General features: G+C 56.2%; 1 protein-coding gene across 2 annotated transcripts; it reads right to left on the reverse strand.

Moving 5' to 3' along the window:
* Positions 1 to 1,946: 1,946 nt before the first annotated feature.
* PLEKHF1 (pleckstrin homology and FYVE domain containing 1) lies at positions 1,947 to 10,414 on the reverse strand. Of its 2 annotated transcripts, XM_075537324.1 has the most exons (3): positions 10,328 to 10,414; positions 9,749 to 9,907; positions 1,947 to 3,900 (listed from the first exon to the last, which is right to left on the reverse strand). In XM_075537324.1, the coding sequence occupies exon 3, from the start codon at positions 3,881 to 3,883 to the stop codon at positions 3,047 to 3,049; it is 837 nt and encodes a 278-aa protein (XP_075393439.1). In that variant the 5' UTR covers positions 3,884 to 3,900; positions 9,749 to 9,907; positions 10,328 to 10,414; the 3' UTR covers positions 1,947 to 3,046. The 2 variants fall into 2 exon arrangements, with proteins under 2 accessions (XP_075393439.1, XP_075393440.1); XM_075537325.1 differs by lacking the exon at positions 9,749 to 9,907 and having other exon boundaries at positions 10,328 to 10,410.
* Positions 10,415 to 13,108: the final 2,694 nt, after the last annotated feature.

The following is a 13,108-nucleotide window of genomic DNA, read 5'->3' on the forward strand; positions in this document are numbered from 1 at the left end:
ATCAGGTCCCTGGCCCACTGGCCAAGCCCGAGTGTCCCTGACTGCCCCTGCCTCACAGCCCTTTCAGCTGCACCCCAAAGCTGACCTGGGTGTGTCCGGCAAAGCCAAGCCTGGCAACAATGGGATGAGGGGCCACTCAGCTAGTGCCCGGGACTTACCAGGGCTGAGTCCTCCCCCGCATGACTCTAACAGACCCTGCCCTGCGCCAGACCCCTTCCTTCCAGGGAATGAGCAGGCACCAAAGCAAGAGTAGAGACCTGCTCTGGGCCATGGGGCATGTGGTGGTGGGCGGATGGTGGCCTCCACTGGTGGTAGGTGAGATAGGAGCTTCAGGCTGCCAGCCTCTGGCCCAAGCTGGGTCGCTATGGTCCCTGGGGGGAGTGATCTTGGGTGCATAGGCTACACCCTTCAGCTGTTTTGTGAGGGTGATTCCTCCTGAAGCAGTCCCTTCTCGCTCCCTGTTCCCCACCCCAAACACTGACTCCTCTGCCCAAGAGCGGGGACAGCTCGGACAGCCTGGGACTCAATGCCGCTACCTCAGGCAGAAAGGGTAGCTGGAGAGCCCAGGCGCTGGCTGCAGTGGCAGGATAATGCCCCACACCCACTGGCCTGGACGGGCTACAGGCCAGCCTGACCACAGCCCCTCCAAGACCCGTCTCCACACCATGGGTGGGCAGGCTGGGAAAGCCAAAAGCAGCTGGTCGCCCCGCTGAGGCCTCAGTGACTCTGGAGCTGCCCCGGCTCTTGCCATGGGTCTCCAGGGCCTGGAAAGCTATCTCTCCAACTGGCTCTCTGTGTGACCTCACCCCTGCCTTGGCTCTGCCAAGTGCCACTCCTGGTGCTGCCCAGGTAAGCCCACAGGGCTTTCAATGGCTGTGGCCTGCTGGCAGTGGTTACACGTTGGGCTGCGATCTGCATGGTCAGCAGGTCAAACCCACCAGCAGCTCCGAGAAAGCCTGGGCTTTCTACTGCAGTAGACATCTTGGGAAGCCACAGGGGTCACTACGAGTTAGCATGGACTCCAAGGCGGAGCTAGTGCCCTTTTAGAAGTAGCTCTACAGGCCTCTCTTCCACATGGTTTTTGGGTGAACTTGAAAAGCCAACTTTTCAGAAAACAGCTGAGCACATTAACCATTTGTACCACCCAGGGACTCCCCACCCTGGCCTGTGCACAGCACCCATGGTGGCACCCACCACTGCCATGTCTCCCCTGCCTGTCTCCCCACCAGGCTATGCGCTTCTTGTGTCTCCAGTACACCCCAAAGGCTCAGGGTCACTCAGTCCTTGGGTCCTCACTCCCTGAACACCTCAAGGCCGGGAAGGCAGTAGCTCTGCCCATCCAGGAATGGAAGCGGGGCTTAAGGTGCCAGCAGAGTTTGATCACCCTGCCAGCTGCAGCCCGCAATCAGCCTCCTCGTCTGTCTACGGAGGGCTCTGGGCAGCCGGCTGCAGTGAGAGCTGGCAGTGCCCAGGGCTCACCTCCGGTGGTACCCATCTACCATTCCTGTCTAAACTAACAGGGCTTGGTGCCTCAGGGTGAAGGAGCGGGCAGCAGATCTGAATGCAGGAAGCCATCTGTCCTGCAGAACCAGTGGCAACCTGCTGGGGCAGTTCAGGGTGCCAAGAAGGAAAAAGGCCAGTCAACACAGAGGCCATTCATTCTGGGGAGACCTCGGACCTGGGTTCACACCCCTTCCCCTCTAGCCACCTCTTCCCGGCAGGACATGGCTGTGCTTCATATGGGGCAATCTCCCTCCAGGGCAGCAGCGTGCCATAGGTGAAGCCTGGCAGCCCTGGCCTATGCCATCAGCCTATGCCAGACTGCACTCTATGGCCAGGTGTCAGAAGGTTGGTGTTCTGAGTGGGCTGTTTCCCACGTGAAAGCCACCCTCAGTGGGACCTTCCCAAGGGTGACGCAGAAGGAGATCAGAGGAGAACACTTCACATCCTGACAGGACCCCAGCAGAGGCAGGCTCCATCTCCTTTATTGCCTTTCCCGTTGCTTAGACCACTGGCCAAAGGGAACACCACAGGCCCATGGCACCTGGGCGACATTGTCAGAGGACTGTTGTGGTGACACGGTATCCCAGAGCCACCCTATACCCATGCCCAGACTTGCAGTCATAACTACTGAGGCCTCTCTCCTATAGGGTTGCGCACAGGGCACCCAGGACCCAAGCTGGCCAGTCCATAATCACAGCCTAACCCAGGCACAACACAGCACAGCTCTGGGCTCGCAGCCCAGGAGGGGCCAGGTGAGTTGGCTTCCCGCCTGTCCTGCTGTCCAGTCGGTCAGGGTGAAGTACAGAATCCACATAGGTGACACAGACACAACACGAAGGGCAGCAGCAACTGGGAGACGAGGGACACACTGGCTGGCTGAGCCCCTGACCAGCAGCTTCGAGCCGCCCAGCACACGTCCTGGTTTATGAAGCTGGTGCAGGGCACATTCCGACACTTGTACACATGAATCCTATCTGGAAGTATTGCTACTGCACCTGCTGTGAGAGAGCGGAGAGACTGGGCAGGGTCTTGAAGGCACCCTAGGCTGGGGGCACCTATAGCAAGCAACATGGCTGTGGGTGAGGGCTGGCTGGCCCAGCACGGAGAGGGCAGGGCAGTGGTGGAGGGCAGGCCTTGGTTTCTTAGAAGCCCCCCAGGACTTCCGGTTGGGCCTGGTATGCTCAGGAGACCTCAGAGCACGCAGGGACATGCAGTCTAGTCCTGTGTCCCCCTCTGGTCAGTCCTCGGTATGCCCAGGCTCATCTGATCCAAGGGGTCACCCGCAGCTTAAGCCACAGGCAACAGGGCTGAGAAATGGCATTTATTTCTAAGAGGTCTTTGAATTTGGGGTTCGCTAGTGGTAAGATGACCACTTGCACTGGGGCTAGAAGAGTGCGGATATCCAGGAAAGACCCAGGTTAGGGGGTGGGCAGAGGTTAGGCAGATCCCCCACTGTGCCCACCCCGTGGGGCAGTGTCCTTGGGAGGCCACCGCCAGCTCTGGAAGCTCAGCTGAGATGACCACGTGACCTGCAGGCCTGGGGTCAGCTGGGGAAGGATGACCAGGAGACATTCGAGGTGTAGAACTCTACGTGGCCGGGCCAGTCACCATCCCCGCTGCCCTCCCTGTCCTCGTCGGAGTCCTCGTCGTCCCCACTGGATGCCGCAAAGGCGGCCCCGGCCAGGCAGCCCAGCTGCCCCTGGGGCCCGCTGCCCTGCTCCTCCTCTTCCTTGCGCTTCTGGGCGGCCAGCTGGCGGTAGCACAGGGTGCAGACGCGCAGGGGCTTGGGCGACAGGCGTGGCAGCAGGAAGCGCTCCCGCGAGCACTCCGCACAGACCACGAAGCCGCACTGGCGGCAGTGGTGGCGCCGCGTGAGCGCCGAGAATCGCGTCTGCGTGCAGCGCATGCAGATGTCCGTGGCCTTGTCGGGGATCCAGGGCGCCGCGTGCTCCGTGGTCGGCTGGCGGCCCGTGGCCAGCAGCTGCCGCCGCACACACTCCTCGATGTGGCTGATCCACTCCTGGCGCTCCGTCAGAGACGCAGCCGACACCACGAACGACTTCTTGGAGGTCTTGATCATCCAGCGGTTCTTGGCCTGCAGGGTTTCAGGCAGCGGCTCCGTGGTCACCTCCTCCAGCGGGATGACGTGCTGGCTGCGGTATTTGCGCTTGCTCAGCACGATGCTGCCGTACACCAGGATGTCGTTGAAGAGGAAGAAGATGCGCGGCTTGGCCTTCTTGCGGCACTCCTTGGTCAGCACGCCCTCCCCCAGCAGCACTCGGCCTGGCAGGGCAAGTGGCTGCCCGGACGCGCCGAAGCAGCTCTCCACGGCTGCGATGCGCTGGCTGTTGATCTCTGTGTTTGCGAGGTGGTCCACCATCTTGGGGGGGTGCTGGGCTATGGGGGGAGAGGCACACAGGCATCAGCTGGATCATCAGAACCCCCCACAACCAACCCCACCGGCAAAGAGCATGTGGGGTTCCTGGGCATGAAGGTAGCCACATGGATAGAGCCCAGGGAACCCTGCTGTGGGCGGAGGCTGCATTCCCCTGGAAGCTGGGAAGGCAGGTACCCATAGCCTCAACATGGTCACCCCGGCCACAGGTCGGACGACTGGAAAACACCTTCCAATCACACTGGGAGTCCTGGAGGTGTAGTGGGTCACAGTTCGAGCCCCTGAGCAGCTCCTTGAGCTGAAGATGAGGTTTTCTGCTCCCCAAATTTATAGCCTCACACATCTACAGCACAGGGGCACATCTACTCTGGACTGGAGGGTCACTATGAATCAGAGTTAACTTGGAGGCAGTGAGCTTTGTTGATTGAGCATGTCTGCTAATAGTAACCCCTCTTCCTTCCAGTCTGCTCCTCGGAGGGAGAAATGCAGGTGCACGGAGAGGTACACATAATAGAGAGGCACAGGTGTGCAGAGAGGCGCAGGTACACATGGCAAGCAATGCCAGCTCGTACTGGAATAGAGGGGGCCAGATCTGGCATCTGTGACTCCACCTAGCCTCTGGCCCAAAGCCTTCACTGTCCCTGGTACCCAACGGTCACCACCACGTGAGTGCTCCTGGCAGCCATTCATCCTCACAGCAGGACCACTTTGCCGGACAGGCACAGAGGCTCCGCCAGGTGTGGCACCCAGAGCTTGCAGCCCTGGCGGCCATGCAGCGTGAGGCCCAGCTGCCCCTTGTTGGGGTACTCTCTACATGTTGGGAGCCTCAGAGCTCAGCCAGGCCCCTTGGGGCTGGCTGCACACTCCCTCTTCCTCCATTTAGCCTGTGAAGACCAGCTACTCCCTCCTCAGGACAGCGGTCAGCAGATGACCATGATAGGAGGGCCAAGTCCAGTTTGTTTTTGTCAGTCAAGTCCTATTGGCATGTAACTACCCTCACGCATTTACAAGGCTCTAAGGCTGCTCGGGTGGTACAGTGGGTTAACTGGGCCACTAACTGACAGAGCAACAGGTCCAGCCTAGCAGCCACGCCACGGGAGAAAGATGTGTTTCGGGAGCCCTAGAAAGGGTCACTACGTTGGGATCAGCTGGTGGGCAGTGGGTTTGGTTTGGAAGAGTCCCCAGCAGTGCTGATGCGTGGCTAGTGAATGAACGAGCCTCTCCAGAACTCTTGAGGTCTAACACTGCATGAGTCAGCTCGTACCCCTGAAGAGGAAGTGGGTGAATGGCGCCTACACCGCCATGTGTACCCTCGCACATGGGTCAGGGTGCTCATACTGTATTTCTGGGTCACCGAGCTGCAGTTCCGTAAGTCAGGCCACCTGTGGGAAAGGGCCCCAGTATGGGGGCTGGAGGCATTGCACAAGAGGGGGGCTGAGTGCCTTGAGTCACATACCACAGCTCTGTCAGACCACAGGCGTCCTAAACACTGCCCACACCTCCGTCTGTAAGAGCTGCTATTTTGGGGTGGCTGGCCTTGGCTGGGTGTTGCAGGCCTACAGGATGATCAGGGACAGACTTGGCCTGTCTGGCTGCATCACTGGAATCCAACGGTGGCCAAGTCAGCAAACCCAAGGTTCTTGGTGGGATATTTCTGAGTGTCACCTCCATGCCTGTTGCTATGGGGCAGCTCAGATAAGATTTCTGCTGCAGAAGGGCACGACCACACCTGTAATTTGTAGTTCTATTGTTAACAACAAAACAAACCAGCAGCCAGTGAAATGAAGTGCCATTTCCTATGATTCTGAGAAGTGGGCTCTCTCTCTATGATGGACTGAAATACATCTTCCAGAAAGAGAAACTGAATGCTGCCCAAGCCTGCCCAAATGTGAGCCGGCTTGGAAAGCCATCTTTGAAGATGCTCTGGGTTATATGCAGTCACCCAGGAATAGGGTGGGCCCTCATCCCTTTTGAGTGGGGCACTATGAAAGTGGGGTGTACACACAGCAGCTGGCCAGGGAGCTGAGTGGAGGTACAGCTGCAAAGAACACTGAGGACATTGGGAGCCAGGATCAGACCAGTAGCCGGGACCGAGGCGTGGAGCAGGCCCTCTCAGAAGCCACCCACTCTGTGGCAGTTGGGTTGTAGAAACCAAAAACCCAACTCACTGCCATCAATTCTATTCTGACTCATAGTGCCCCTAGAAGGCATTGTCGAACTTCCCCTGTGGGTTTCCAAGGCTGTAAATCTGTACAGAAGCAAAAGGGCTTGTCTTCTCCTGTGGAGCAGCTGGTGGTTTTGATCTGCTGAATTTATGGTTAGCAGCCCAACACGCAATCCACTTCACCACCAGGATTCCTTGCTTACAGCAAACTCACTGCCGTAAGGTCAATTCCAACTCACAGTGATCCTAGCCTAGCAGATGGGGTAGAACTGCCTCTGTGGACCCCCTGGGTGGGTCCTGGCTGGCCTCACCTCTCTCCATACCTGTGGGTACCCTCAGTTCCCCTAAACCCACTCATAGGAGATGCCTGGAGCCCCTCCCTGGGGGAGGAACCCCACAGAAATGGGCACAAGCCTGATCCTGAGGCCGCAGAGCCAGGCTTTTAACATGCTTGGCAGCTGAGGCAGAGGGCTTTGTGTGGAGGACAGAAGCCCAGTGTCCACCCAGGGGGACTGTGCGGAGGAGGCGCTGAGCAGAATGGGTGGGGAGAGAGGAGGGAAGGGTTTGAGGATGTCTGAGACTAGGCCTGGGTCTCCTGCCCCCTTTCCAGATAGCTGCAGGCTCTAGTGTGGGGTTCCCTGCCCACCCGCTGGCCCTGAGCGAGCCAGCAGAGGGTCACACTCCCCTCCCCAGAGTGAGCTGCAGATGGCTTTTGGCAGAAACAGGGTACCTCTTTCTAATGACTCCCACTAGAGGCTCCACCCTCCCTCATAGGTAAGGAGCACCCAGCCTCTCCCACTCCAACTTAAGGCAGGGCTCTGGAGTCTGTGGCCCTGGAGTGCGCCCAGACAACCCTTAGGAGCTGTGAGAACTGAGTGAGTTCTGGTGGCCAGGTGGGCACGGTGCCTAGGCTGTGGCCTTGTGACTGCAGAGGAGTCACTTCCTGCTCCTGACCTTAGGGCTCACCGCCCTCTTTATCTGCCTCATACATGGGCTAATCACAGTGGATTTGCTCTTTCCCCGCCCTCCCTTCCCCACCCTCGAGAAGCTGATACCAAGGGCTCAAGTAGAAAGAAAATGTTTTGAAAATGATGACAACAAATGCACAAATGTGCTTGACACAATGGATGGAATGTATGGCTTGTGATAAGCATTATAGGAGCCCCCAATAAAATGATTAAAAAAAACAAAACAAAACAATGGATTCTCTCAGCCAGGCACTTGCCACCACCCAGCAGAGTCCAGTGCGTGCCATGGAAGGTTCTAATGCTACAGAAGGAGGGGGAAGACTTTTAATAGCCCCTGAGGTCATAGTAGATGGATTTCACTGCTTTCTCTGAAATGCCAGTTATTTCTTAACAATTTTTAAAAAACCCCAGTTGACAATATGTGAGGGTGAGGGGGCAGGTGGTGGCCTCTGGTAGTCACAGTGGCTGTTGGGACTATAAGCTTCCTCTGTGTCACCCCCAAGCCCCAGCACACAGGGCTATCACCCCATTTCTCAGATGACAAAACAGGTCTGCCCAAGAGCAGACAAGGCCCCATGTTGGGGGGGTACGGAGTTTATCACACATAACCAAAGGGCAGGGGTGGGGCCACCTAGAACCTCTGTGGTGTGCCGGCTGCCCTGTTCTGCCCCAAGATGGCCAGGCGATGCTGTGATCACTGAGGGCTAGCCACCAAACTGAGATCTAACCCCCCCCCCCCAAAAAAAAAACAAACAACTCAGTGCGGTACCAACAAATTAACACACATGTGTTGGCAGGGATGGTGGCTTATTCTGCTCACAGATGGTCTCACCCCCTGAAATGTGTCTGAAGGTGTGTACCCCTGGCGGGGGGGGCGCTGTAGCTTTCAGGCCCCCGGTCTCTCAGTGGGAGTGAATGTCTCAGGGTTTCCTGAAGGGCATTATGGACTGTGGCCAGCACCACGTGCTAGCAAACTATGGTCCCAGGGCCAAAACTGGTCCCTTGCCTGGTTTTCTGGATAAAATGTTACTGGAATCCAGCCTTGTACACACAGACTAGATGGTTGGCAAAACTGAAAATACTCACTGTCTGGCATTTTACAGAAGATGCTTGCTAGCCAGATCCACGGCACCATGGTTTGTAAGGTGACCAGTGGCAACTGTGCCAGACATCTGCCCTGGTGGAATTCTCTCCTCTGCTGAACAGCCCGGGGGCTTTGTAGAGAAGTCTTGTGGCCCAGCCTCAGAAGCTGAGGAAGTTGGGATTGAGAGGGTGCCCTGATCTACACCCTTTGGGGTCCATGTGAAAGTCAGGGTCCAAAGGCCAGCCCCACCCCTCCAGCTTTCCTTGAATGGGGACTCCTCCTTAACCCAAAGACCCCAGTCCCAATTTGGCTCACCCTGCCCACAGGCCTGCCTGCTTTCACTTTGCAGATACTTCGGGAAATCTTGAGTGAGGTCCTGGGGCTGTCCAGTGAGTGAGGGCCCAGGCATGTTCTGCCTCTGGAAACAGCTTGGGGCTGTGCATACCCAGTGGAAGGACAAAGGAGAGAGGGGCTGGGCCTTCAAGGCAATGAGACCATTCTTGAAAGTTCAGAGGTCAAGATGAGAATTTGGTGTTTTTCCCTTGGCAGGAGAGAGAGAGAGAGAGAGAGAGAGAGAGAGAGAGAGAGAGAGAGAGAGAGAGAGAGAGAGAGAGAGAGAGAGAGAGAGAGAGAGAGAGACACGCTGTGTGCTTGCCTGTCTCTAGGTTGACAAGATCCTCTCCTTCCAGAGAGGCTGTCCCCTCAGCCTGTGATTCCTGAAAGGCTTCAGCCCCCCCCCTCACCCCCGAAATCTACCAGTAAAAAAAATAACCCATGGAAGTGCCCCTTCCTGAGAGTTTCTGGCCCTCCAGGTGCAACAGTTAAGCAGCCAGTTCATTTAATTGTAGAACAGCCCCTGGGGAAGGCACCTCCCTGCTTTATGAGGTCACTGCCCAAGTTCCTGGCCACAGTGAGCCAGAAGCAGTGCCTCCGAGCAACCATGAGTCACGGAAGGCTGCTCTTAACTAACAACACGGTCAGAAACTGGAGGTGGGGCCTTGGCAGGCCAGCAGCTCAGCTGGGCTGGGCCACCCCTAGGCCACCTGCGCCAAGTCCCTCTTCCTTCCTTGAGGTGGGCTGGGGTGTGCAGCTCCATCCGCCAGACTGGTTGGCACTGAAGAATGCCTTGTGAATGGACAGCGGGCGGGGCCAACCTCAGAGGAAGGGTCCTTCCAGCCACCAGTACAATTCAAGCCCGACCTAAGCCACTCCTAGCCAGCTTAGGTTCCCAGGAGGAAGCTGCCAGGGTCTGTCCACCTCTCCAGGAGGCCAAGACTGAGAGGCCAAATCAGTATGTTCTGGTCACGCGCCCAAGGAAATGAGGCATTCCGGGCTCTCAATCTCGGGATCTTTGGCCTCTGGTGGTGAGATAATCGCCCTGTTCAAACTCCAAACAAGTATTCATTTCTCTGGCTCTGGTGGCAATAGTGGTTACCGGTTGCGGGGGTGGGGGTGGGGTGCTGCTAAGCTAAAGGCCAGCAGTTCGAACTCACGGGCCGCTTTGCTGGAGAAAGACAAAGCTTTTATTCCCTTAAAGAGTTACAGTCTCAGAAACGCGCAGGATCGGCGCAACAGGCAGCGAGTTCAGTTGGAGGTGGGGCCGTGCAGTGATTTTTGAATCTCCGTTTGCTCACCTGCAAAGGGACTAAGGCCACCTCTCCCTCTCCTCAGTTTGGCGCCAAAGGGCAGGGAATTCCAGGTGGTCCCTACCGCAGCCTGGGAGGCTGGGTCCGCTTCAGGGAAGTGGGAGATGAAGGTTGGCCTTGACAGGTCCCCCTACGGGTCCTACGGGTCTGTAACGCAAAGTTCCGGGGTCAAGTGGTGGCCAAACAAGACACCAAAGAGGGCGGGGGCCACCCAGAAAGCGCTGCCGAGTCCCGCTGGCTCTCGGCGCGTCGGGCAGCGGTCCTGGCCCCAGACCTGGCAGACAGGGACGCAGCGCTGAGGTCCCCACCGCGGTAGGAGGCCCCGACTCCCCACACGTCCCGGGCAGCGGGCGCGCCGGGCCGTCCAGCCCCCGGGAGCCCCTGACGCTCCCGCCCTCCGCGCCCAGCGCACGCCGGCGACCCCGCTTCGGCATCGAGCCCCCCTGAGCCTCCGCTGCCCCATCGCGCCCCGAGCCCTCGCCTCGGTCCCGGGATGCGCCTCGCCCAAGCCCGGGAGCCCCCACGACTGGCGACCTGGGGCTCGGGAACTCTCAACAGGGGACCTACCGGCTCCTCGCGCCCCAGCCGGGTCAGCCAGGCCCTCCTCCGCCGGGGGCCCTCCGCCAGCTCGCCGCGTCTGCACTGAGCGCGGCCGGCACCGCCAGCCCGAGCTCCGCCCACGCCACCGCGGTCCAACTTTCTCCGGACACGCCCCAGCCAAGGCCACCCAATCAGAGGCCTGGAGCGCCAGAGGGGCGGGGCCTGGTGCACGGCCCGAGGGCTGGAAGCTGGCATGAAACTCCGGGCGGAGGGGCGATGGGTGGTGACCGCGGCGGACCTGCTGAGCCGCGGCTCGTTATGGGTCACTTGGCACCGGTTCCCAAGTTTGTCTACTCGCCCCAGTTTCAGCTCTCCTTCAGTTACTGTACTCCACACTGACCAACCCTGCCCAGGACCCCGGCCTGCTGGGTACTGCGGGAGCGGGCAGCGGGCTGGGGGCAAATGGAGGCGGTGGGGCTATTGTGCCTTGCCATGCCTTACACCAGCGGGCTCTCCCCCCTGCTGCTAGTTGACCCCCCCTCCCCCATAGTCATTTCCCCCGCGTTGGAGCTTAAATTCTGAGCACAGGGTTTGCAGAACACTACGGATAACTTTGAAAGCCCCAAAATACATTTGTAGAGTCTTCACGCAGAATGGACTTCCTTCCGACCTTTGACCAAGGTTGTGCACAGTCTTGGAGTGCGTCAGAAAGCGGGTTACTTCCACTCCTCTAACCAGTCCGGGAGGGGCCCCTCCTGTAGGTGCCTGCCTGGGGGAGTCCTTGTTGGACACTGGGGTAGCGGTCGCATAGCCACGCCTGCATTGGTTGGAGGGCCCTGGACCAATCTTGCACGTCTATCATAATATATGCCCCGATCATGGCCCCATGCCCGTTTCTGTAGTCTCGCCTGCAGCTGTGATGTATTGATCTGCTGCCCGTCATGCTCCGTGACAGTCCTGGTTAAGCCATGTCCTATTTACACCACGGGCTCTCTGCAAGCCTGTGGACACCATTATGACCTCCCGCAAATGGTCTTCATCATCTGGATGGTCTGTTTAGGGTTTAATAAATGTGCTCCTTAAATTATGTTTGACAAGTGGGGTGTTTGTTGTGCCCTAAAACACCTCTCAGCACCAGTGAATATTATGAATATTAAGTCCTATTAGTAATATCAAGCCACCTACTCTGGTGGCTTGTGTATTGCTGGGATGCGGGGAGCTACACCCCCAGCATTCCAAAATCCCAGCAGGCCCATAGTGGGCAGGTTTCATAGGAGCTTCCAGACGAAGGACTTGCTGTTCTGCTTCTGAGGAAGCTGGCCAGTGCGTGCTTTACGGAGAGTCCGAGCCAGCAGACTGGAAGACTGCGGACTGGACCTTAATGACCCTTATGGTCGACGATGGAATCAAGTTCATGGGACATTCATTTGCAGATAGGGTGTGACCCAAAGTGAGAAGACCCAGAACAATCAGAACAAAGATTTAGGGAGTATGAACCTAGAAAATTGGAAGTTGTCAAAAATTAAATATAATGCTTGAAGATCTTAGGCACTATTGAACTGAAATAGACTGGAATAGACCATTTTGAATCAAACAAGCATATGAGGTATTAGTTGGGAATGACAGATTTAAGGATTATGGGTCATCAGAAGGAAATTTTCATGATCTATCCTGAAATACAAGTAGAGGATAATATTCATATGGCTAGAAGGATAATCTTTGAAAACTAACGTGAACCTGTTACTTTGAGGACTAAGGTATGCCTGACCGGAGCCATGATATTCTCAATGGCCTCATATGCATGTGAAAGGTGGACCTTGAATCAGGAGGACTGCAGAAAGATGGATGCATTTGAACTCTGGTGTTGGTGAGGAAACTGGAAGTACCATGGATGGCTAAAAGAACAAACAAATCTGTCTTGGAAGAAGTATGCCCAGAGGGCTCCTTAGAGGCAAGAATGGTGAGACTTCATCTCTGACCTTGGACATATTGTCAGCAGACACCAGTCCCTGAGGAAACACGCCATGTTTAGTGAAGCGGAGCAGTGAAAAGGAGGAAGGCTCTAGATAAGATGGAGTGACAGGAGAACAACGCGAGGATGGTGCAGGACTAGGCAGGACTAGGTGCTTTGTTCTGTTGTGCATCGGGCTACTATAAGTTGGAACTGACTCAATGGCACCGCCCAAGAGCAACAACAGAATAACAGCCAGTTAATCTGATCATTAATCAAATTTATATACCAACCACTCACACCAAGGATGAAGATTTAAAGATTCATATTAACTTCTGCAATCTGAAAATGATCAAATATGTGATCAAGACACATCGATAGGAATGTGGAAGTTGGAAACAAAGGAGAAAGATCAGTAGATGGAAAAGAGATGCCACGATCCAAATTTGCAAGGCCAATGGCATGTTCATTTCAAATACTTGTTTTCAACAACCTAACTGGAAGCTATGCATATGACTCTCACCAGCTGGGATACATAAGAATCAGATCAAGTACATCTGTGGATAGAGATGATAGAGAAGCTGCTATCAGCTGTCAGAACAAGGCAGGTCTGGGGCTGACTGCAGAACAGACTCTCCACAGCTCCTATGCAATTTCAAGTTAATGATGAAAAAAGTTAAAACAAGTTCATGAGGTCCAAAATGCTATCTTAAATATACCCAATTGAATTGAGAGACTATCTCAAAAAACAGATTGGACACACTAATTTGACACACTAATAATGGAACACCAGACAAATTGTATATGACATCCAGGATATCATACACGAAGAAAACAAACAGTCATTCAAAAGACAG

Source organism: Tenrec ecaudatus, chromosome 18 (assembly GCF_050624435.1).
Source record: "Tenrec ecaudatus isolate mTenEca1 chromosome 18, mTenEca1.hap1, whole genome shotgun sequence".
In the NCBI taxonomy this organism is placed as follows: domain Eukaryota; kingdom Metazoa; phylum Chordata; class Mammalia; order Afrosoricida; family Tenrecidae; genus Tenrec; species Tenrec ecaudatus.

What these genes read in the sequence shown, in the direction of transcription:
- PLEKHF1 (XM_075537324.1), bottom strand. Translation starts at nt 3,883, where the DNA reads ATGGTGGACCACCTCGCAAACACAGAGATCAACAGCCAGCGCATCGCA.